Source organism: Simochromis diagramma, unplaced genomic scaffold (genome assembly GCF_900408965.1).
Source record: "Simochromis diagramma unplaced genomic scaffold, fSimDia1.1 OVJJ01000656.1, whole genome shotgun sequence".
Taxonomy (NCBI): Eukaryota; Metazoa; Chordata; class Actinopteri; order Cichliformes; family Cichlidae; genus Simochromis; species Simochromis diagramma.
This window is the reverse complement of record NW_024387038.1, coordinates 2,368,998-2,389,102: the sequence shown is the minus strand read 5'-3', so window position 1 is coordinate 2,389,102 and position 20,105 is coordinate 2,368,998. Positions and strand designations below refer to the sequence as shown.

The window sequence follows — 20,105 nt, the reverse complement described above, 5'->3', positions numbered from 1 at the left end:
TGTCCTCATTCACTTCCTTTAGATTCCAGCAAATGAAAAAGGCAAGACTGACAGAAATAAAATTAAAATTAAAAACAAGCTGTGTGAAATACCTATTTCAAACTGAATATCTATGGATGTTTGACCTTTACTTGGACGAAATGAGCTCTCTAAAAGTGAGAACCTGGACCAAAAAAGGGAAATTTAGATCATCAGATCATTAATTTCCACATTTCGCGACTAAATGTGCAGGATTATATTTGCATGATAACAAACTGGGTCAGTGGATCAGGTTGCCTGGTTAAATAACGCTGCTTTTGATTGCTCTGTGAACTGTAGAGCTTTTTTTTTTTATTGTTGTCACCCATATTCTATATAATGTGAAAATATTATTATTTCTGGAGAAGTGTGTGTAAAAATGACAATACTTCCCGTTGTGAGAAAAATATAAAAGAAAATCCAGGGTACTTGACCGCCCTGATACTACAGTGAAAATGTAAATAAGTCATAAATTAAGACAACAGTTCCAGTAAGTGAAAGCGGGTCTATTGTTGCCCGCCCCGTCTTGCCTGTAAATCCCTCTCTCTGATAAATCATAGCTACTGCCCTGTGGCCCCCACCACAGCACCCCCGCTCTGCTCGGACGCAAACGCTCGTTCGCGTGTGACGTGCTCGCGCCTGCGCTGTTTAAAAACGGCGGTCCCACGGGCGCTCGCCTCATCCAACGTTTCAGAGAGCAGAGAAGAGAGGTGCGAGTCAGTCAGCCAGTTCTCTAACCGCACAGAGTTCACACAGAGAGGAGCTTCGGAGTTGCTTTGCGGTTACAGACAGCCGCACAGTTCTGTGCAGGATTGCAGAGTTTCACCTGCCCGAGATCACGGGACGCTACGGTTCACCTGAGCGGCACCAAAACGTCGTTTGCATGAAACTGAAGCCAGGTAAGTTTCACGTCCTAACAAGTAATTTGGTTGTCGTGTAGCGCTCTAAACGATGTATAGAAAACAACAACAGTTTGATAGGTGTTGAAACTCTGCTGGGAATATCTGCTGAGCAAATATAGGAGGGTTTTCTCAGCAAGTTTTAAGCCCAAGTTTGGAGACACGTCGGGTCTAGCCGAACCCCGCAGCAAAATCAGCGCTTTTAGAGTTATCTCGTTTTTTCTAATAATATTCACTTCGCACGCTAACTTTGAGTTATTTCCAATCATCTTTTAGATTTTGGTTGTTAATTCGGCTTGGATGTATTGAGCGAAGAACTGAAGCAACTGCTTACTGACAGTCTTTTCTTCTTATTTTCTACAAACGAAAGCATCACAAAGCCTACGTGCCACTTATTTTGGATGGAGGGTTATTCCGGGCATCTATGAACGTGTTCTGCGTGAAATAAACAGGCTCACATGATCGGGGTAAATGTAAACAAAATGTTCTTTCCACTTCCAGAGATTGTAGATATTTGCATGAGCTAGTTTTATATTTGCGTGCACGAGAAAACGACAGTGTATTCTGATGCACGTGAAGTGTTACCTGGATGGAAATTTGGGATTACATTTCTCTGATTGTGCGTCAGAGACTTCGGTTAATGCAAAACTGCCTGTCCTGCCTGTGAGTGTCTCGTGTGTGTGTGTGTGGACCCACACAATTAACTGTACCTGTCCATGTGTGCACTGGTCATATGTAACTGTACCAAAACCTGCAGGTTTGGGCTCTACCTTGGCTGTGCTGTAGGCTGAACCTGCAGCTCTTTCATGAGATGACACACTTTTCATAAGCATGTCATTGTGTTGCGGGAAAAATGCTTAGGTGGGGGGGGATGCAAAGCTGTTTCCTGCGCAGGGGTTTGAGCAACAATGGCCACCACCTTAGAACAGTCGGCGGTTCTCTGTGCGAGTCACTTCTGAGGAGGGAGCTAGGATGTTGAAAGAATGGCCAAGAAAAGGGAGAGGAAAAAATATAAGGAGCAACACAATGGAGAGCAGGCAGCTCTGTCGGTATGTAGGATAGGAGAGACAATGGGTGGCCAGATGTGGTTGCATAAGACTTTTTTATTTTTTATTTCTCTGCAAGATCACAAAAGCCTTTAAGTCCTCCAGAAGTGGTGAAATTGAGTTTGCAATGCAGAGTTCGTTTTGAACATGGCCCTAGTGTTTGCCTATGTCACTTTAGCTTTTTTACAGTAATCTTCCATTTGTTCTGGTATGTTTCCCGTTCCATCATTGTGTTTGTTTCTTAAGAGTACAGTGACAGCGAAGCCCAAGGCAAACCTGTCTGTAAATATTTAATGGGTGCTGTCTGTCTGTAGGGACTGAATACTTCACTGACTGTGCAACTTCTGTAACCAAACCTGTTTGGTGACTTTGTCTCTTTCCCATTTGCGAGTTGTGATGACTTGTCTTTTTTTGCATCATAAGTGCAACCTTGTTTTTGTTACTTAATTTATTAGAAAGTACATAGCCTCTCATTTTGCCTGATTTATCCCCTGCTCGGCTTATCGGTCGTCTCTGGATTTGCTAACGTCACCGTCTTCGTCTGCCTCATTTCAGATAAAAGCAGTGGATGCAGCCACGCTCCATTTAAAGGAGAGTGGAAGATTGGGAGACGCGCTGACGAGAACCCGGTTACGACTAAAAGTTCCAAGCCCAGCCTGAAACGCATCATGTCCCTCAGCACCTTCCACCTCATGCAGACCCTGAAGAACTCGCCCGCCGAGCTGCGGCGCAGATTCCGCCGCGACCGGACGGAGTCCTTGTCCCACGGCGACCCTCTGTTCAAAGTGCACTACCTGGGGACGGAGAAGATCTTTTCTCTGGACCGGGAGCAAGCAGAGGAGGCCATTTCTCACTTGCTGGAGGGTATCGCGAACGGGAAGAAGCTCAGGAAGGACCACGCCCTTGTCGTGCGGCCCAGATACGTCGAGGTCAAAGAGCTGAGCACGGGTCGGCAGCTCACAAAGACCTACCTGCAGGACATTGCGTACTGCGCCGCCGACACCAACCGGCCCAACGTCTTCTTGTACATCTGCAAGCACCGGGGGCAGCAGCTGCAGTGTCGGGTGTTCTGGTGCAGCCGTGCGGAGCGAGCGCGGGACATGACCGCCTGTCTGGGACTCTCCTTCCAGCGGGCGATGAGCGACTGGCAGCAGACCGGCGTGGCCACGATGCCGTCGGGAGAGGTGAAAGGAAAACTTGCAGAGGACTCGTCCAATTCTCAAGTCAAAGCAAAGAGCTCCACGCTGCCAGCCGGTCTGGGAAAAGGTGAGAATTCAGCACTGCCACATAAAAGTTGAACCAGGAAGACTTTAAACTCAAGCTAGCCTTATTTGGTGCCAACTTACCCAAACAATCACACAATGTGCTTCTCTCAGATAATGACAACTTAGGCCTGTCTAGAGGCTGGCTTTCACTGTTAATAATTCAGCTGCAGCAGCCAAGCCAACATCCCTGACTCTCTCCTTTTCCTTCACAGTTCGCTGGAGGAAGAGAGGCTCTGTATCCCGCAGCCCCATGAGAACAATCACCAGGAGAGGATCGTCCTCCGACAGCTTGAACTGAAACCTGTTCTTTTTTTTAATTTTTTAATTTTTTTGTTTCAAGTCTGTCAGATGTGGGACCACTTTATTGACAACCTCGCTGAAGGGAAGAGACTGATTGAAAAATACAATGAAGACCACAGTGGATGTTAATGAGACATGAGAAAGGTCCATATTTGGATATAAGGACTGGTCATGGGTGGATGCTGCCGTAATCAGTGAGGACTTGGAGATAGGAGATTTTTTTTTCTTTTTGACTCGGCAGAGTTGCCTTTGGACTTAAACAAGCGCAGAGTCCAACAGGGCACAAGATACTGAACTGTGACAGGCCGCAAGGCTGTGTGAGGACTAGACTGGGACATACCCAAACTGTCTGTAATGGGTTTTTAATTTTGTTTTTGGGCTTGTTTGAAGTTCTGTTTGATGCTGAAGCCACCAAAGACTTTGATCTGCTGGAAAGAGACAGTTAAACCAACCAAGTACCTGCTCTTGGCCAAACAGTCCCCCGGCAAAACTGGAAAAGCACCACGAGAACCTGGAAGTCTTTTTTTTCTTTTTTGAGATTTATTTATATTTAAGTGACACATGTGACAAAGTCATGAAGTAGTTATTTTCTTTTTCAGCCTGTTCCATTAATGAGCGTTTGTTTTTTGTTTTTTTTCCCTACTTTTGTAGTTGGATGAACACATTTAAGACGACTAAGACAATGCGGGCATGTCATACCAAAGTAAAGTTTAGTTTGTTTTTTCCTTTCCCCACCAAGTCTGTGATATGCATAATTAGTCTGAGCACATTCGAGTCCTTTTTAAGATGATCTCACTCAGGAAATTGAAGTTTTATTGATATGAGGTCAGTTCTCAGTGTAATGCATGCCAGAGGGAAAATGGACATTATCAGAATAGAGGCGTTAATAATAATAATAATAATTTAAAAAAGTCTCTGCTTAACCTGCAAAACAAAAAAAGGTCCTAATTGTCTTTAGCAATAAATAATTAGCATTTATGTGAGGGGCGGGGAAGCCTCAGCAGTGACTTGCTGGTTGTTTGTGTCCCACACTGGGAACACTGTGTTCCTGTGTGAAGCCTGCCTGAGGAATGCCGGGCCATGCACCTGCATTCCAAATAGGGGGGGAAACTTGAGATGAAGGGTGGCGGCGCCTTTCTTTCCTAGAAAAACCCCAAATTCTTCTTGTCCATCCGTGACTTTGCATATTGAGCAGCCTTGTCGGTAAACAGCACGCCGTGCTTTTTTTTTAAATTGCTCCTTCACATCAATAAAAGCCATAAAAGGTGCCGGAGTCCATCTAGAGTGACCGTTCTGGTCACACACGTGTGCCGTGTTGCGTAACTTGTGCCATGATGGTAATTTTTTATCTCTAGGTTTACAAACATGAGAGACAGGAGGATTGTTGATGTAGCCAGAGGTTACTGTTAACTTCATTTTCTGTTTTCTGACCAAAACTAAGCTAAAAATGTCTTTTCTTTTTAAACAGGGAAGGTTTTTTTTTTTTTTTTTTTCCTGACTGATGTGCAACCAGGTTGTTATCGGTTAATTTTAACATGATGTACCTGACTTTTTAATTACAAACGGCACAAGCCTCATCTCAGAAAAGGCGTCGATGTGCCCGCTTTTAAGATGTATTTAACGAGTGTTCTGTTTTTATGTTGTCGTACATATTTAAATATGTATTTTATGGAATATTAAAAGTTTTTTATAAAGCATTTCTTTGCCTGTGCATTTTGTACTCGTACTACTCTGACCCTCGATTAATCATTCTGTTTCCAGGCTTCCAGTTTTAAAATGCTATATTTGGTCTGAAGAAAACAGATTTAAGTATGTGGGAGTGGGTGGAGAGGAAGAGATTGAAGGTTTTAGGGGTTACGGGGCAGCACGTTCAGATGTCCTGGGATTTATTTAGAATTTTAGCCATGTGACTCATTTCTCTAGTTCTTTCAAATTGTTAAAGTCTGACACCTGCAACCAAAGGTGATTCATCTCCATCTGCATGGGTTACTGCAGCGTTTGAGAATTTCATGCCTCACTTTGGGGGAAAAGTGAAGAGGTCCATATATTTTGGAGTTAATTTTCCTAATGATACGGAGCTCCCTGATAGCCTGCTTCTGCTTCCTTCCTATTTTGTACCATGGCATGATTTACAGTTCAAAATAATCCTTATTTCTCTCATACTAGGCTTCGTGCAGCCCCTCAGCTCATCCTCTGCACCAACAAGATACTTTAGCCCCTCCCCCTTTAAGCCATCTTTCTCTTGATTGGCTGCCCCTTGCAAACAGAAGCACCAAGCACATAGAGCACTCTGATTTCTGAGCTTTTGGCTCACAAGGATTACTAGTTTTTTTTTGTTTTTGTTTTTTTTTTGTTCCTACATTAATAAAAGGCCAGCTTGATGTAGCTCACAGTGTATGCAAACAATCAGAATCACTCTTCTGCAGAAGAGCCGTGCACCGCGGCGCTGCCGGAGCTCTCTCTAAGTCGCTGCAACTCGAGCAGGGAGTGTACATGAAGACGCCTGAGAGGCTTCACCTCTTCCACCACTGAAAGGAAGAACAAAACAAAACATCATCACGGACACTCAGCAATGCTCTTAAATGATTATGTATCCAAGCTAAGTATGTTAGGAGAAAGGCTTCAGGTTTCATGCCTTTAAAATTAGCTAAACAGCACCACCTGCTGGTATAGTACCAAGAGTGATAAAGGTTCGCACCTTTATCATAATGCAACTCGTCCCGGTTGCCGTAAACCACGTACATCTCCAGGAAGTTAAGGAGAGCTCCCGTCACAAGAAAGCGTTCGGCGAGAGGAAGACTTTTGATGTAACGCATGTCCAGGGCGAACGGGTTGGACGGAGAGGGAACGGTGCAGAGGCACACCAGCTCACTGACAACGTCCCACACACGAATTGCTGACGAAGGACAAAAGAAAGAAAAGTTTGATGTTTTTATTGTGAGATGTCATGCACTGCACATAAACATATATGCATTAACCAAAGCACTAGGAGCCTTTTTCCACGGCCCTAATCCACCGTAAATACTGATCTCCGCGAGGCTCGAGCTGCAGCACAGACACATCTGCATCTGATTTAGCTCATGGAAAATGGTGTAATTATTGAATCAGTGCACTGAAACAATAACTTTCTCCTGTTAGGATTCCACACATTGTTTCCATACCTCGCGTCTGCCAGTCTGCAATGGACTTGAGTTTCATGGGCGTGTCTTTGACCATCGAATCTGTGCCACCGATGTTGACTAGGCGCTCGTGATTGGAGCGTATCCACGCGTAGGGGCGTCCGTATTTGACGTAGCCGGCCAATAGAAACAGAGTGCAGTTGACCTCCTGTTAGAGGGGGACAAAGTGTGGGCTGCGAGGCTGAGTGAGCAATTTAAATAACAGAAGAACGCTTATACTGGCTTCTGCACTTCGCCTCCTTGCAGGTACTTACGGGTACTGCTATCTCCCTTTCACTGGGAGATGCTGGGAGAAGATGCTCCTCGATGCAGGCCTCCCTGTGACTGCAGAAAGAGCTCCAATGATTTATCAGTTTCATGCAAACTTGGAGAGCCAGTAGGAAGTTTCTACTCATACTTCCGCATCTAAATCCTCTTACATGTATCATTTTTTACCCAGTTAGGAGGAGATTACTTTCCACGATGCACAATAAAAAATACTGCAATTCTTAAAGTGCCTCAAACAACCCAAGCTGCCCTCTGACCCAAGCACATACGTGTTACTATCCACACGCACACACAAACTTGCAGTCAATCACCTGGCAGTCTGTGGCTGTGTCTTGGTATGTGACCGGGAGCCTCGTGGGCCCGGAGGCTCCCCGGGCAGGGGGGAGCTGCTACGGCTGGTCAGACTGGGAGAGCTGCTGCTGGGAGAGACATCACTGCTGTTACAGCTGCTGGTGGAGGAGTAGGAGGAGGCTCTGGACACCATAAAGCCTGGGGAACGCCAACCCTGCGAACAAAAATAAAGGGAAGGGGAGAGAAAGCTGCTGTAGAAGTCATAGATGTGCCCTAGATAAGACAGTGAGACTGGGGAGGTGTGTGAATGTTTCACTTGGACTGTACTGCCAAAAGTATTCACTCACCCATCCAAACCATTGAATTTTGTAAAAATCGAGCACCTAGGCATGCAGATTGCTTCTACAAACATCTGTGAAAGAATGGGTCACTCTCAGATCAGTGAATTCCAGCTTGGTACTGTGATAGGATGTCACCTGTGCAACCAGGCCAGTTGTGATATTTCCACACTACTAAATATTCCACAGTCAAGTGTTAGTGGTATTATAACAAAGTGGAAGTGGAAGAGCGGGTTCAACGAATGACCTGCGCACATAGTCACCAACTTTCTGCAGAGTTAAGACGCGTTCTGTGGAGTGGCGATTCACGCTTCTCCGTCTGGCAATCTGATGGATGAGTCTGGGGCTGGTGATTGCCAGGAGATGGTACTCGATGGTGTCTGACTGCACTGTGCCAAATTTAAAGTTTGGTGGAGGGGACAATTTCATGCTTCCAACTTTGTGGGAACAGTTTGAGGATGGCCCCTTCCTGTCCCAACATGACTGCACACCAGTGCATGAAGCAAGGTCCTTAAAGACATGGATGAGAGAGTTTGGTGTGGAAGAACTTGACTGGCCTGCACAGAGTCCTGACCTTAACCCGACTGAATACCGTTGGGGTTAATCAGAGAGGAGACTGTAAGCCAGGCAGTGTCTGACCTCACAAATGTGCATCAGGAAGAACTGTCAAAAATTCCCATAAACACTCCTGAACCTTGTGGAAAGCCTTCCCAGAAGAGTTGAAGGTGTTATAGCTTCAAAGGGTGGATTGACATCATTTTAAATGCTAGGGCTTTAGAACAGGATGACACTCAAGCTCATATGCCTGTGAAGACAGATGAGCAAATACCTTTTGGCAGTATAGTCTATATAATCACCCAGTTTCTCTACAGAAACTCACCAGATCCTCATTAACAACTGTCAGCAGCAACTCCTCTTTCCCCCTGAGCCAAGGCTGGAAGTATTTAAAACCCTGCAAAGGAAGCAATGTGATTTTGTGATTTTGCGAGAGATGAGCCGAGCGTGCACGCGCATGCTGGTGTGGCCAAACCTGCAAGGATCCGAGCAAAGCAAGGTCACCGAGGAAGTGCTGCAGTTTCCTCTTCTGCTCCCTCTCTCGTTTCTGTTCACACATGCACACAGACAGCACAGCGATCTGAACATAACGATAAAAATGACGGCACCACTCCAGCGGGCATCAGCACCCTCTCCCTGCCTGGTATCATAGCAACACTTGCAACGCCTCCTCCTCATCCTGCAGGAGCACCCTGCACCCCCATCAATATTAGTGACAATAAACCCTCCGTTTGTGAAATGAGTCAAAGCACGGACACATGCTGAGAACAAAGAGTGGCATGCTGATATAAAAATGGATCGGGCTGCTCTAAAATCGCACCGATTCACAAACCCCTCACAGCTCATCATGAGGTAAACGATACTCACACCGGAGCTGCTCATCTTAGGCCAAACTGCGGACGTCGTCGTCTCCCTCACAGGCGCGCACGCTGTGTTTCTATAAGCTGCTGCATGTCAGCATTGAGCCGTGTATTCTGCTGCTTAACGCCACTTCGTTTCTGGATGAACGCTTACAGATTTGCACAAAGAGCCTCGGCTTTCAGCGGGTGTTGCCTTTCTTGGTCTGTCAGTAGCATCGATTTGGGGGAAACGAAGCCCCTAGCGGCCGTATCTGCGTACTGCAAGTAAGCTATAACTTTATAGAACTGATGCTTGAAACACACAAAAATAACTTAACTCAGTGGTCAGTTCATTAGGTACACCCTTTCGACTGATTGTTAATATGTAAGTATCTAATTAGCCAATCACATGGCAGCAACAGAATAGGTTTAGACATGCAGTTATGGTCATGGTGAGCTGCTGAAGTTCAAACTGAGAATCTAAAGGGGATTTAAGTGACTCTAAACATGCCACGGTTGTTGGTCAGAACTGCTGATCTGCAGAAGCACTGGACATTTTCTCTGGAAGGAAGTATTTTGTTGATGCCAGAAGTCAGAGGAAAACGCATAAAGGCACTACACATGGGCTACAGGACTTAATGTGTGTGCCTATAATGAATGAATGAATTAGAGTATGATGGGCCTGGGAAGCGAATAAGCTGAATTGGTGATTAGCAGCTGACACAAGTGCACCATCAGGTGACTTTATGTAAGAGTGAAGTCAGACATTTGAACCAAAACAATCATTTTATTCTGATTCAACAGGCACAGCAAATTCACATCTGATCAACAAATCAACACATGTGCAAAAAGAGCATTAGTGAACAGTGCAGCAAAGGATAAAGAGGCTTTATATTGTGCTGCTGTGATTTAGCTAAAGCTTGGTGATCTTCACAGAAGACAAAGGAAAGCTCAGCCTAAAAGTTCCTGGAGACAAAGTGAACAAAGAAGGTCCTGATCTCTTTGGGGGAGATGGTCACAGTGAAATTGTCATCCCGTGTCCGCTGCTGTTTGTTGTCTGAAGGAGAGAGAAAGCAAAAATGGGTGAAGGGATTATTTTTGTTTTGTTTTTTTATAAAAACTGAATCAGTTCAGATATATTCTGTGTTTCTCACCGTTTTCCAAGTTATCTGCAGTTTTCCACTTCCACCTCTGCAGACTGGCGACATCCCAGGTCCCTGTCAGAGAACGCTCCTCCACACCCTTCACTTCGCCCATGCCTTGCAGAGCTTCCTGTTCACCGTTGTAAAAAATAAATAAATAAATAAACAAGAGTAAAAAAAAAATGAAAATCTCAACTTTTTTCATTTGTCAGTATTACGTTTTCTTTTTATCTGCACCTTTAAGTTTATGGTGACCGGCTTCGAAAGCTCGGGGTCCTCTCCCTCTTCGAAGAGATGCATAATTCTCAACAGGATCCGATCATAGTCTGGCTGCGAGTGCAAATCTTTACCTGGATGCAGGCCACACGGAAATTAAATCAAACAGTGGAAATCTGCAAAACGGTAATAAAAACCTAGCCCGCAGTTTCTCACAGCTGACCTGACTGTATGTGGCTGAGGTGAACGCTGTGATTGGAGCAGTAGTTCCACCCGGGGACGCTGAGGCTGAGCAGGTGGAGGTTGGGCGGCAGAACAACCGAACGCAACGGAGAACCACGCTTGGGCTCCTTCACCTGCCAGGGCTTCTCTGAGTGTACAAGAGTTTGAGAAGCGGTGTGAAAGGTTGAAATTAAGCTGCTTGTATGGACATTTTACTGACGTGACAATGAAAACCACAGATGAGGATGATGACTCGCAGGGTTGTACTAGTGGCCCACCACTGCATGTGGTAAGCACTTACGAGGCTGGTCTATGGGCATGACGACAGGTCTGTGCTGCAGCTGCACTGCCTCCCTTTGGTACAGCTTCGAGGTGGCACTCACAGAGCCCAGCATCATCCACAGCGTGGGCCTCACAACAGAGCTGTCATTTAGAGTCAGGTTGTACCCGAGGTTCCACTGCAAGTTGTTCCAAAGCCGGCGATGGAGCATGACCTGGAGCAGAAGACGAGATGTTAGGTTGCCTTCTGGGTGAAGGGGCTGCCCGGCCAGCTTGTTTGCACGTCTTTTTGTTTTCTATACCTCCAGCTGTCCGTCAGTTTGGCTCGACACACCGTGAGCTCTGTCGCTGACGAGCACCAGCCTGCTGAGGTCATCCTCAATGTAAGCCGTGCGCACCATAGGGAAGTAGTTCTGCAAAACGTGTCGTATATAGATTATTCGACATGTTGCGCTAAAATGTCTCAAGAAAGGCATTCCTGAAAACACCTACTCGTGCTAAAGTGTTGTTTGTGAATTTCCTGTATGTCCTCTTCATCATCTGATAGCCATTGTCGTCCGAGTACAGAGTCCTGTTGTTCTTCACCGAGGTGCTGGTCCTGAGTACGACCTCTGTGTTGAGGCTGAGTGGGCCCAGAGAGTAGGTCTGCTCCAGCCTGTGACACGGCAGCTTGGTCCCAAAGCATTCTGGGACACGAGTGGTAATGGAGTAGGCGTAGTCTTTATCGCTCTCCTCTCTAGAACACGGAAGATTTCAAAATGTGAGCATGATCATAACAACTAGTGGTACTTTTAGCAGTAAGAGAAGAGCAAGATAACTCCCATAACAAAAAATATAACCTACGTAAATAGATGATAAACTACTCGTCACTGTTGCTCACCTGTAGAAGTACTGCCTGATCTCAGTGACAATCTTCCCTGGGATTATCTCCATTTCCACAGCCTTGTAGGCCCGCACAGCTGAACCATTAGCGCTGAAGATGTAGTTATCAGAAATTGGCCCTGCTTTTACATCTCCATTGGCATCATATTCCCAGAAATCCTGTGTGATCATTACTCTCCTTTTCTCCTCACTGCCGTGGATGAAAAGAGTTGCAGAAACGCGTGAAAACAACTTCTGTTCATTGAAGTATGAGAGCTGAACAAGAGTTATGAACTGATGGAGGCTTAAACTCTTACAGATAGGTGATGCTGTGCAGTAGATTGGTGTCCTGGTCGAACAAGAGTTCGTAACATTCGCTGAGAACAGGAAGTAGTCGCCTCCCTGCTTTCGCCCGGTCCTTCGCGCCGCGTCTCTCGAACGAAGCGGCCTTAGCTTCATAAGCTTTGGAATTCTCTGGGAATTTAATTAAGTATTTCCTGTACTGAAGGCCTCCAAGTTCCACCACGATGAAAAGGTCGTAGGTCGCATTGGAGTGTGCTGACCCCTGGATCTGAAAGAGAGAGGGGAAGAGTTGAGATTAAAACATACAAATGCAGATAAAACTGCTCATTTAGGAAAAATTTATCACTTGACTCTTTGACTCTTTGTTGGTCTGATATAATTAAAGAGGACTTGATGGCTGATGCTGCCAGCTTTAGCTATGCAGATGCTTCTATAGGCACTGATACACTCTGCTTTAGCATTGTTTACTATCAACATACGGTACTGTGCAAAAGTGTTGAGTGACTCCTCAAAGAGATATTAGCAGAAAACTTGGCACATCTCAACCTGATATCTCAGTACATCCTTAAAGAATGTGAGGAAACTAATAAATGCAGGACAAAGGCCTTAAAAGCTTTCAGCAAGATGAAGAGTATCTGGAAATTACATCCTTAAGAAATATTCAAAAACCCCAGTAAAGACTTTTTAGAGCACCCGAGAGATGCATCAGGACCAGTAGGTACTCCATCTATTATAAAAGTGATGATACCCCCCATCATATACTGCATTTTCATGCATGTTTGCACATTTCTGTAAATCTCTGCACATATTTCCCATTCACCTATCAACATATAAAGAAACCATCAAAACAACAGTACCTGCGCAGGGACGGGCTGTCCATCATCATCAAACACGGCAGCGCTCGGCTGCGTCACGGTTACATTGACGATTGTGGTGATGTTCCACGCCAAAGGGTTATAAACGATGACATGCTGCTCCAAAGCCTGATCAACATCTGCTACAGAGCAAATCGATGAGCAGTTTACTTCCTTTTCGACTTCTACATGCGAAGACATGCACTGGCTAAAGTGCTCCGTTTAGCTCAGTTAATTACTATAAAAACTTTTTTTTTTTTTTTAAAGTGGAAGCACTGCAGAAATATCAGATTATCGAAACCTTTTGTAGGGTAGCGCTCGCCAAGGGTGCTGGGACTCATGAGGTTGTGGGGCAACAGAAAGAGAGCAGCTAGGAGCTCCTCTGCTCCCATCATGGCCTGCAGGAGATGCTGCAGGTACATGTCAGCCACTTTGGGAGACTCCGTGCCAGTGATGCCATCGTGATGCTGCACCTGGAATACCAAACCACTCCAAACTGAATGTTCGAACTTAATTACAGAGAAGTATTTAGCATGATGATTGCTTTCCCTTCTAATCCGTATATATTTATTGGACCTTCAATGTCTTGCAGTATTTGTTATTTCACTATTTTTCAGGAGTACCTCGGAAACAGCCCAGCGCAGCGCTCTGAGTTTGTCCAGGGCCCAGTCCTTGGCCACAGGTCCATCTGGGAAGCTGATTCGGTAGCGGGCGAAGAGGGTCTCTGCTGCGTACAGCTTGGAGCTGGCCTGTCGCGCCACGCCTTTCAAGACGTTTCTGGAGGCGTAAAACCCCGTCCACGCCTGGTAGGGCTCTAAAAAGTGCGACACATTTCCAATTTACATGAAGTTTGTACGAGACAGCGTGTCGTGTTTTCAAATACACAGTACTCTATATGAAGAGCACCTCTTCACCGTTTCGTGTTAGGATATCGATTTCTTACCAGTTGAATATGGCAGGAAGTCTTCACTCCCACGCACCTCCCAGGTTAGATTTGATTGGTAGATGGTCTGGAAGTATTCACTCAGAGTGGCATACTGGACTGTTACCCCAAACTCTTTGCTGTTCTGGTTGATGTACTTCATCAGAGGGTCCATGTTGTTAAACTGTACTGATGAGTTGTAGAACTGCTTGTCACAGCCCTAAAACGTGACGATCGCACATGTGAGTAGGCCGTTTCACAAAACTAACTCCTACATTTTGTCCCGAACCTTAGATACGTTTACCATAGACTGTATATAAAAGATGGACACTTCCACAGTAGAGTCGCACTTTGAAACTTCGTTTTGAAGTTTCCCATTTTTTCTTTGTAACAGATCATTATTTGGAAAAGAGAGCGAAGTGGTAAGTCATCAGCTAACAATATCTAGCTTGATTAGGGTCATAGTCTCTCTGAACAAATAAAAGATTGCTTCTTTTATGGTTTATTGGTGCCATTACCCACACCAAGCAACATTATTTGTCAGATAACATCTTTAAAAACAACAAAAGAAGTTCTTTAGTTTTGTATTGCAAGCTTTAAATATGCTTCTAACCCAAAGTTTAACATTTCTATAAAGAGGTTTGTAAGAATTCACTCACTTTTTGGAGCTCGCCTTTTTTGGCGGCTTTTGGGGAACTGCATTTTTCATCCCTTAAGGTTGTTACTTGGATTTGATACAAGATTGATGGATGGACGGGTGGATGATTTACAGTTCTTTTTGACTTACCCATGGCCAAAGCACATGATGAGTTCTAAACCACGCTGCTCTCTGCTTGATGTTCTCCACCATAGTCTTGGCGTAAGCATGGACTGTCTCCTTGGTCACAGGTAGGCTCATGTTGGGGTAAATTCCATCTCTAGGTGGGTCCGGAAACAAGGCAACTCCATTCCAATAGAAACCAGACCTGAGACATAAGAGGAAGAACAAGAATAGTTATTAAAGATGTACCGTATTAATGACGACCACAAATGTAACATAAGGCACCAGAGAAGCTGAAAATGAAGCACCGGTTGGAGAATGGCAGGTAGGATGGAGTGCAATAGCTGAACTGGTCCATGGTGTGAGTGAAGATCTCTTGCTGTGATTTCAAAGAGGGAGAGCCTCGCCATACAAACTGCAGTTTCTGTGTTGGAAAACATAAAACTAGATTAGCTATAAATATTTGGAGCACAGATTGAGACGACCATGTGACTGTTGTTTTTATGCTGCGCTACCTTGTTTTTCTGCATGGTATCCTTAAGGTCATAGTCAATGCGAGAGATGAGATGTGCATTGAATCCAGCCAGGGCAAACAGTACAGGGGTGGTGGCAGAGGCTCCGAAAGGATCCACATGCCATGAGAACTGAGGACGCACCCCAAACGTCTCATACAGGAAGCCGTGACCCTCTGAAACAGCAGGGAGGTTCTCAGTTACTGTGGGTTTTTCCTCCCCGCTGTCACCAAGCGCTTACTTATATGCTGTCACTTGATCATTGGGGTTTTCTCACTATTACTCTAGGGTCGTTACCTTACAATATAAGGCACCTTGAGGTGACTGTTGTTGTGACTGTGGTGTTATATAAATACATAAAACTAAACTGTACACACCCCTGTTAAAATCTCAGGTTTTTGTGATGGTTTATTGTGGTCTTATTTTTATTTTAACAACAGAAACCTGATATTTTAACAGGAATTGTTCACATTTTTAGAACCACTTTAAGTTATTGCTGCAGCTGTGGACTGAAGGAGCAGGAAGTGTGTGGCGTTACCCATCATCTGCAAGATGTCATCGTCCAGGTCAGTTACAGCCTCGTCGTGCATCACTTGACCTCCGATGATGAACTCAAGACGACCTTCTTTGATAAGCTGTCGTACCTGGAGAGAAAGAGAGATGAGTTTGCACAAAAACCACAGCAGGGTTAATCTAAGAGAAAACAGCTGGGATGTTTAATATCTGGGGCGTTATCGTGTACCCTCCATAGTCACGTAGCCGTGAATATATATCCTCACCTGTTTCTTTTGTGTGACCGAGGCCACGGTGCCCCACCAGAGACGGAAAAACTCCTGCTCCACAGCGATGAACCTGCGCTCTTTAACCTTTGACAGCTCCTCAGTCACACTGCTGTACACATTAGCTGCATAGGCGTGCATACTCTCCTGCACTCACATTTATAAACACATTTACCCAGATTAAAGCCCAATCTGCGCGTTATATGCATCTCAACTTTTTAGCCGGGTTAAAGACACCTACCTGGATAGTGTACACCCAGCCAACATCCATGTGACTGTGAGGGATCACAAACGTCTGAATCGGCTCTTCTTGCCCTGCCACTCCATGCGAGAACCAGCAGCAAACAGCAAACACGGCAGCCGCTACAAATCCCATCTTTGAATCCCATACAAGAGAAGACGGCTTAGATAACTTGGCTGACTTCCTTATTATTGTTGTGCTGCGGCATGTGACTGTGACGACGGAAGCCCAGACAGACCAAACCGCCGACTTGTCGTGTCGCCTTTTTTTTTAAAGGCACCAGTGACCTTTTCACCGGAAGCAGTCAGTGTAAACAGTGCGCACATTTGGAGGTGAGAGCGATATTTTTCTACCCAGCAGAGAAAATGTCTAAAAACACGAAAATAATGTTGGTGTTTGGAGGGTTTGTGACGGCCGTTGCTGCTGCGTTTTACCCCATATTTTTTTACCCCCTCACACACAAAGACGAGTACAGTAAGTTGGCTTTCTTTGCTTTCATTTAGTTACACAATTAGTTTAGAAAGCCTGGCCTAATGTCGTTTACAATTCTCCTTAGTTACGGCTGAGCTAAATGTCATTTTACTCCACAAATGATAAGCAGTCCGTGTAGGTTTGTTTAGCTTAGCTAGCATAAAGAGTGCCATTGAGGTAACTCATGTAATCTAACACATACATTCAGTTAGAGCGCCTGTTAAGAGTCAAAGGTGATTATGAACATTATTTGACTTGAATAAATCCAGCTACTACATTAATACTGCTACATTTCTTCCCTGTTTTAAAGGAAGTTATGTCAGCTAAGACAAATATAGTCCTTATCAGGTACATGGAGAGCTGTCGTCCTGACATACATGGGACACGAAGACAGTAAAGACTGGTGATAACCAGCTGTAGTGTTTAAAAAAAACAAAGGAAATTGTTTATATCAGTGACTTTAGCTGCAAGTTGTTGTTGTTTTGGGGTTGTTGTTTTTTTTAACAGATTTACTCAAATTGCTCTGTTATTCTGTCCTTGCTAGGAGAAGTCCAAAAGGTGAACCGGGCAGGGATCAACCAGGCAGATGTGCAGCCTGCGGGTAAGTGTGAGCTGTTATCAGCTTGTTTGTACAGCTTGCATACTGTACATACAAATTCATGAATTACAACATATATCTTAAGAGTAAAGGGGATCGCTATTGTTATATTTTCTCTCTAGTACAGTACTGTGCAACGGTCTTAAAACACTCCTCATTTCTTTATATTTTGCAACGAAAATGGGAAACGGCTTCAGTAAGTTATTGTGCAAACATACATGGAATTACAGTATATAAAGGCAAAAACAGAGTTTGTACAATCCTAATGAGTTTGAAAGTCACTATTTGGTATGACCACCTTTATTCTTCATCACAGCCTGAACACTCTTACGCAATTCAATTTTATTTATATAGCACTAAATCACAACAGCAGTTGCCTCAAGTTAGCTTTCTTGTCGTTTCTTTAAGTAGTCTTCAAGAATAGTTCTCCAGGCTTCTTGAAGGACATTTAAAGCTCTTCTTTGGATGTTTCTGCCTTTTGTTCTGTTGTCTGTCAAGATGATCCCACACTGCTTCAACGATGTTGAGGTCCAGCATCTGGAGAGGCCAATCCATGACTGATAGACTGATTATTATTAATGAGAGCTCTCTGTCTCTGTGTCTCTTTTTTTGTCTGAAGGTATGAAGATATGGTCTGATCCATTCAAGGCTGCAAGCAAATGATGACCACAGTGACCCCTTCACTGAGACGCTGCTGCAGACTCTGAGTACAGAGTGTCTTTTTTGATATGTGCTTGGTGTGTGTGTGTGAGTGAATGACTGTTGAGTGATAAGTTACCTGTTAAATAAACTATAATCGACTACTTAAGAACCCAAACGTGGATATCCTTTTATTATATTGTGTTTAGATGGAGGACGGCTAGCTACACAGAAGCACAGATACAAAACAATGGCTGTTTTGTTTTTACCCTAAATTCAACCTAGAGCCACCTGCTGGTCTCCTGTTGCCCACATGAGGGCGCACCACTCCTGTGTGTTCCCGCTAAAGGCAGTGGACTGTGTAATGTCTTGTTTGTGCATCTGAGATATTTTGGAAAAACCATTGTATTTCCAAAAAAGCTTTGCTCTGGTATGCAGCCTGTAGGAAATTATAATAAAATGCAGTGGTTTGTTTACCCATCTCATTCACAGGAATCCCTTTTGACATTTTATTTTGATTTAGTTGATGTGAGAGTCATTAAATCGGTTCAGCAGATGAGGGACAATGTCCAGAAATGTGCGGTATCATCTTCCAAAATGGAAACAGTAGAGACAGAGTTATTCCAGGACACATCGCTGTATTATCATTTCCCTGTCACGCAGGCGGGGTTTAACTGTTGCTGTTTAAATGACATGTGACCGGCTATGTTTTGCCCATAGGCTGAAAGGACGGGGCACGGCTCCACCATCGTCTTGTTCAAATCCTACTCGATGTGATCCAGACTGGCTTTACGAGTCCACGGGTGCTGTAAAAGCAGAGAATTCCAAAACTGCCATTTTTTTCCCCCTCCTGTACTTTTGTGGTTTCCTGACATTGACCAGCTTCCCCCTTTCAGAGTTTGGTCCATCAAAGTCCTTCTGGAAGAAAGATAGATTAAGAAAGAACTAAAGCATGTGTTTATGGTCCTTCAGAGATGGGGCATATTTAAAGTTGCCCTTAAATCTTTCACAGTCCTCGATGTAGCCTGTACTTTCGAGCTTTTAGGGCCATTCGCGAGGCCCGCTGCCAGCAAAACTGACAGCGCAGGCCAGCAACGGCCACTCTCCTTCACAACCCCCAAATCAACAAGCCCCATTGTTTATGAGAGGTTGTTATTGTTGGGCTGCATTCAGAAACAAGAGAAAACTCAAGAGCCCGGCTGTGCAGAGGCGTCCAAAGTAAAGAGAGCGAAAGGAGTGAGGGGGTGGTTAAGGAAAAACGAAAAGCAGAAATTCCTCTCATTCCCCACTGGTGTTTTCCAGATTCCTCAAGCGACAGCTCCTCGGCTGTGCGAGTGAAGTAAGCAGGCAGAGGGGGAAATTGAAGCAAACGGCGAGAGGAAGAGAACCACATTCTTGAGGGGACGCGTCACCTACACGCAGAATAGAAAGACACTCGATCTCTGTTTCTCGCCTGGCAGTGTGTAACAGGTTGTGCAGCATGTACCAGGCTTTTATGGCTGCTAGTTGTGGAGTCCTCTTTATGCTGCCCTTATCCCATGATAGACACCCTTCTCTATAAAACGTTCAGCAGGGTCACAGCGCACTATAAACCAACATGAACTCAACAATGTCGCCTCTGCAGTGCTTTTTACTATCCCGCTATTAACCCATCACACAAATCTCTCTCAGCTATTGAGGGGGTTTAGGAAAGTGGTGGCACGCCGTCGGCCGCTCTGAGCACTTTGTTAAGCCCGAGTTTGAGAGCGGCCGATAATTGGCCAAGGTTTCTAACTAATTGCCATGGGAACAAGGGTCGACAGACAGGTCAAGGGGTTGCAGCGGCAGCAGCAGTGTTCGGGAAAGGGTGGAGAAGTATGTAAAATACGAGCAGCGAACACCTCGTACTATATCGAGTGTGGAAAACCGGAGCGAGAACATCAGAAAGCTCTCAGAGCGTTGCGATGGCACATATGACGACACAACTGTGGTATTTGTTTCTCTTTCAGGAAGTGTGACATTTTGGGAAGATGACTCCTGTTAAATGTTTCGCAGTTTATGCAGAACACGAGTAAACAAAGACGCTTAGAACTCAGTCGAACCTCCTTGCAACTAGGAAAAATCGGTTGCACAGTGATTGCTTGAATTTGTTCAGATTCGGCAAATTGCAAATAGCTGCAGCACCCAACTGACTGTCCAGAGGTTGAGCATGCAACTGCCTCAACCTCTGGATGACCATTTTTGGAAGAGGTTAACTGGTGGGAGGCAACCTGTCTCCAAACAATTGGAGTCCAAGTTGGACTGACTGTTATCACTCTCAGAGAGACTGG

General features: G+C 44.8%; 4 protein-coding genes across 9 annotated transcripts; 2 read left to right on the top strand and 2 right to left on the bottom strand.

Annotated features, from left to right (window-relative positions):
- Positions 1 to 679: 679 nt before the first annotated feature.
- On the top strand, positions 680 to 5,107 carry si:dkey-19b23.8. The gene is made up of 3 exons (XM_040043534.1): positions 680 to 917; positions 2,519 to 3,229; positions 3,441 to 5,107. The coding sequence occupies exons 1-3, from the start codon at positions 902 to 904 to the stop codon at positions 3,524 to 3,526; spliced, it is 813 nt and encodes a 270-aa protein (XP_039899468.1). The 5' UTR covers positions 680 to 901; the 3' UTR covers positions 3,527 to 5,107.
- Positions 4,064 to 16,147, bottom strand: si:dkey-19b23.7. 3 transcript variants are annotated; one of them, XM_040043531.1, is made up of 9 exons: positions 16,137 to 16,147; positions 9,026 to 9,189; positions 8,634 to 8,705; positions 8,484 to 8,555; positions 7,286 to 7,479; positions 6,962 to 7,031; positions 6,690 to 6,855; positions 6,227 to 6,424; positions 4,064 to 6,056 (listed from the first exon to the last, which is right to left on the bottom strand). In XM_040043531.1, exons 2-9 carry the CDS (start codon positions 9,038 to 9,040, stop codon positions 5,941 to 5,943), a joined length of 903 nt encoding a protein of 300 aa, XP_039899465.1. In that variant the 5' UTR covers positions 9,041 to 9,189; positions 16,137 to 16,147; the 3' UTR covers positions 4,064 to 5,940. The 3 variants fall into 3 exon arrangements, with proteins under 3 accessions (XP_039899465.1, XP_039899464.1, XP_039899467.1); XM_040043530.1 differs by having other exon boundaries at positions 8,484 to 8,705; XM_040043533.1 differs by lacking the exon at positions 8,634 to 8,705.
- man2b2 (mannosidase, alpha, class 2B, member 2) lies at positions 9,765 to 16,334 on the bottom strand. 3 transcript variants are annotated; one of them, XM_040043529.1, is made up of 19 exons: positions 16,089 to 16,334; positions 15,848 to 15,994; positions 15,607 to 15,712; positions 15,072 to 15,244; positions 14,865 to 14,980; positions 14,584 to 14,761; positions 13,818 to 14,016; positions 13,498 to 13,688; positions 13,197 to 13,347; positions 12,878 to 13,017; positions 12,035 to 12,288; positions 11,737 to 11,928; positions 11,349 to 11,592; positions 11,159 to 11,269; positions 10,879 to 11,071; positions 10,579 to 10,725; positions 10,377 to 10,489; positions 10,152 to 10,269; positions 9,765 to 10,054 (listed from the first exon to the last, which is right to left on the bottom strand). In XM_040043529.1, the coding sequence occupies exons 1-19, from the start codon at positions 16,221 to 16,223 to the stop codon at positions 9,954 to 9,956; spliced, it is 3,009 nt and encodes a 1,002-aa protein (XP_039899463.1). In that variant the 5' UTR covers positions 16,224 to 16,334; the 3' UTR covers positions 9,765 to 9,953. The 3 variants fall into 3 exon arrangements, with proteins under 3 accessions (XP_039899463.1, XP_039899462.1, XP_039899461.1); XM_040043528.1 differs by having other exon boundaries at positions 12,878 to 13,014; positions 13,176 to 13,347; positions 16,089 to 16,333; XM_040043527.1 differs by having other exon boundaries at positions 13,176 to 13,347; positions 16,089 to 16,332.
- A 9-nt stretch (positions 16,335 to 16,343) lies between these two features.
- Positions 16,344 to 19,891, top strand: smim20 (small integral membrane protein 20). Of its 2 annotated transcripts, XM_040043536.1 has the most exons (4): positions 16,344 to 16,562; positions 17,104 to 17,160; positions 17,777 to 17,864; positions 18,006 to 19,891. In XM_040043536.1, the coding sequence occupies exons 1-3, from the start codon at positions 16,454 to 16,456 to the stop codon at positions 17,818 to 17,820; spliced, it is 210 nt and encodes a 69-aa protein (XP_039899470.1). In that variant the 5' UTR covers positions 16,344 to 16,453; the 3' UTR covers positions 17,821 to 17,864; positions 18,006 to 19,891. The 2 variants fall into 2 exon arrangements, with proteins under 2 accessions (XP_039899470.1, XP_039899469.1); XM_040043535.1 differs by lacking the exon at positions 18,006 to 19,891 and having other exon boundaries at positions 16,349 to 16,562; positions 17,777 to 17,974.
- Positions 19,892 to 20,105: the final 214 nt, after the last annotated feature.

What these genes read in the sequence shown, in the direction of transcription:
- si:dkey-19b23.8 (XM_040043534.1), top strand. An exon ending in GCCAGCCGGTCTGGGAAAAG is followed by an intron (nt 3,230 to 3,440) that starts GTGAGAATTCAG and finishes TTTCCTTCACAG; the next exon opens with TTCGCTGGAGGAAGAGAGGC.
- man2b2 (XM_040043527.1), bottom strand. Translation starts at nt 16,223, where the DNA reads ATGGGATTTGTAGCGGCTGCCGTGTTTGCTGTTTGCTGCTGGTTCTCG. An exon ending in AAACTGACGGACAGCTGGAG is followed by an intron (nt 11,072 to 11,158) that starts GTATAGAAAACA and finishes CTTCTGCTCCAG; the next exon opens with GTCATGCTCCATCGCCGGCT. An exon ending in CCTCAGCCACATACAGTCAG is followed by an intron (nt 10,490 to 10,578) that starts GTCAGCTGTGAG and finishes GCCTGCATCCAG; the next exon opens with GTAAAGATTTGCACTCGCAG.
- si:dkey-19b23.7 (XM_040043530.1), bottom strand. An exon ending in CAGTTGTTAATGAGGATCTG is followed by an intron (nt 7,480 to 8,483) that starts GTGAGTTTCTGT and finishes TTTTGTTCGCAG; the next exon opens with GGTTGGCGTTCCCCAGGCTT. An exon ending in ACACAGCCACAGACTGCCAG is followed by an intron (nt 7,032 to 7,285) that starts GTGATTGACTGC and finishes CTCTTTCTGCAG; the next exon opens with TCACAGGGAGGCCTGCATCG.
- smim20 (XM_040043536.1), top strand. Translation starts at nt 16,454, where the DNA reads ATGTCTAAAAACACGAAAATAATGTTGGTGTTTGGAGGGTTTGTGACG. An exon ending in CACACACAAAGACGAGTACA is followed by an intron (nt 16,563 to 17,103) that starts GTAAGTTGGCTT and finishes TGTCCTTGCTAG; the next exon opens with GAGAAGTCCAAAAGGTGAAC. An exon ending in GGCAGATGTGCAGCCTGCGG is followed by an intron (nt 17,161 to 17,776) that starts GTAAGTGTGAGC and finishes TTTTGTCTGAAG; the next exon opens with GTATGAAGATATGGTCTGAT.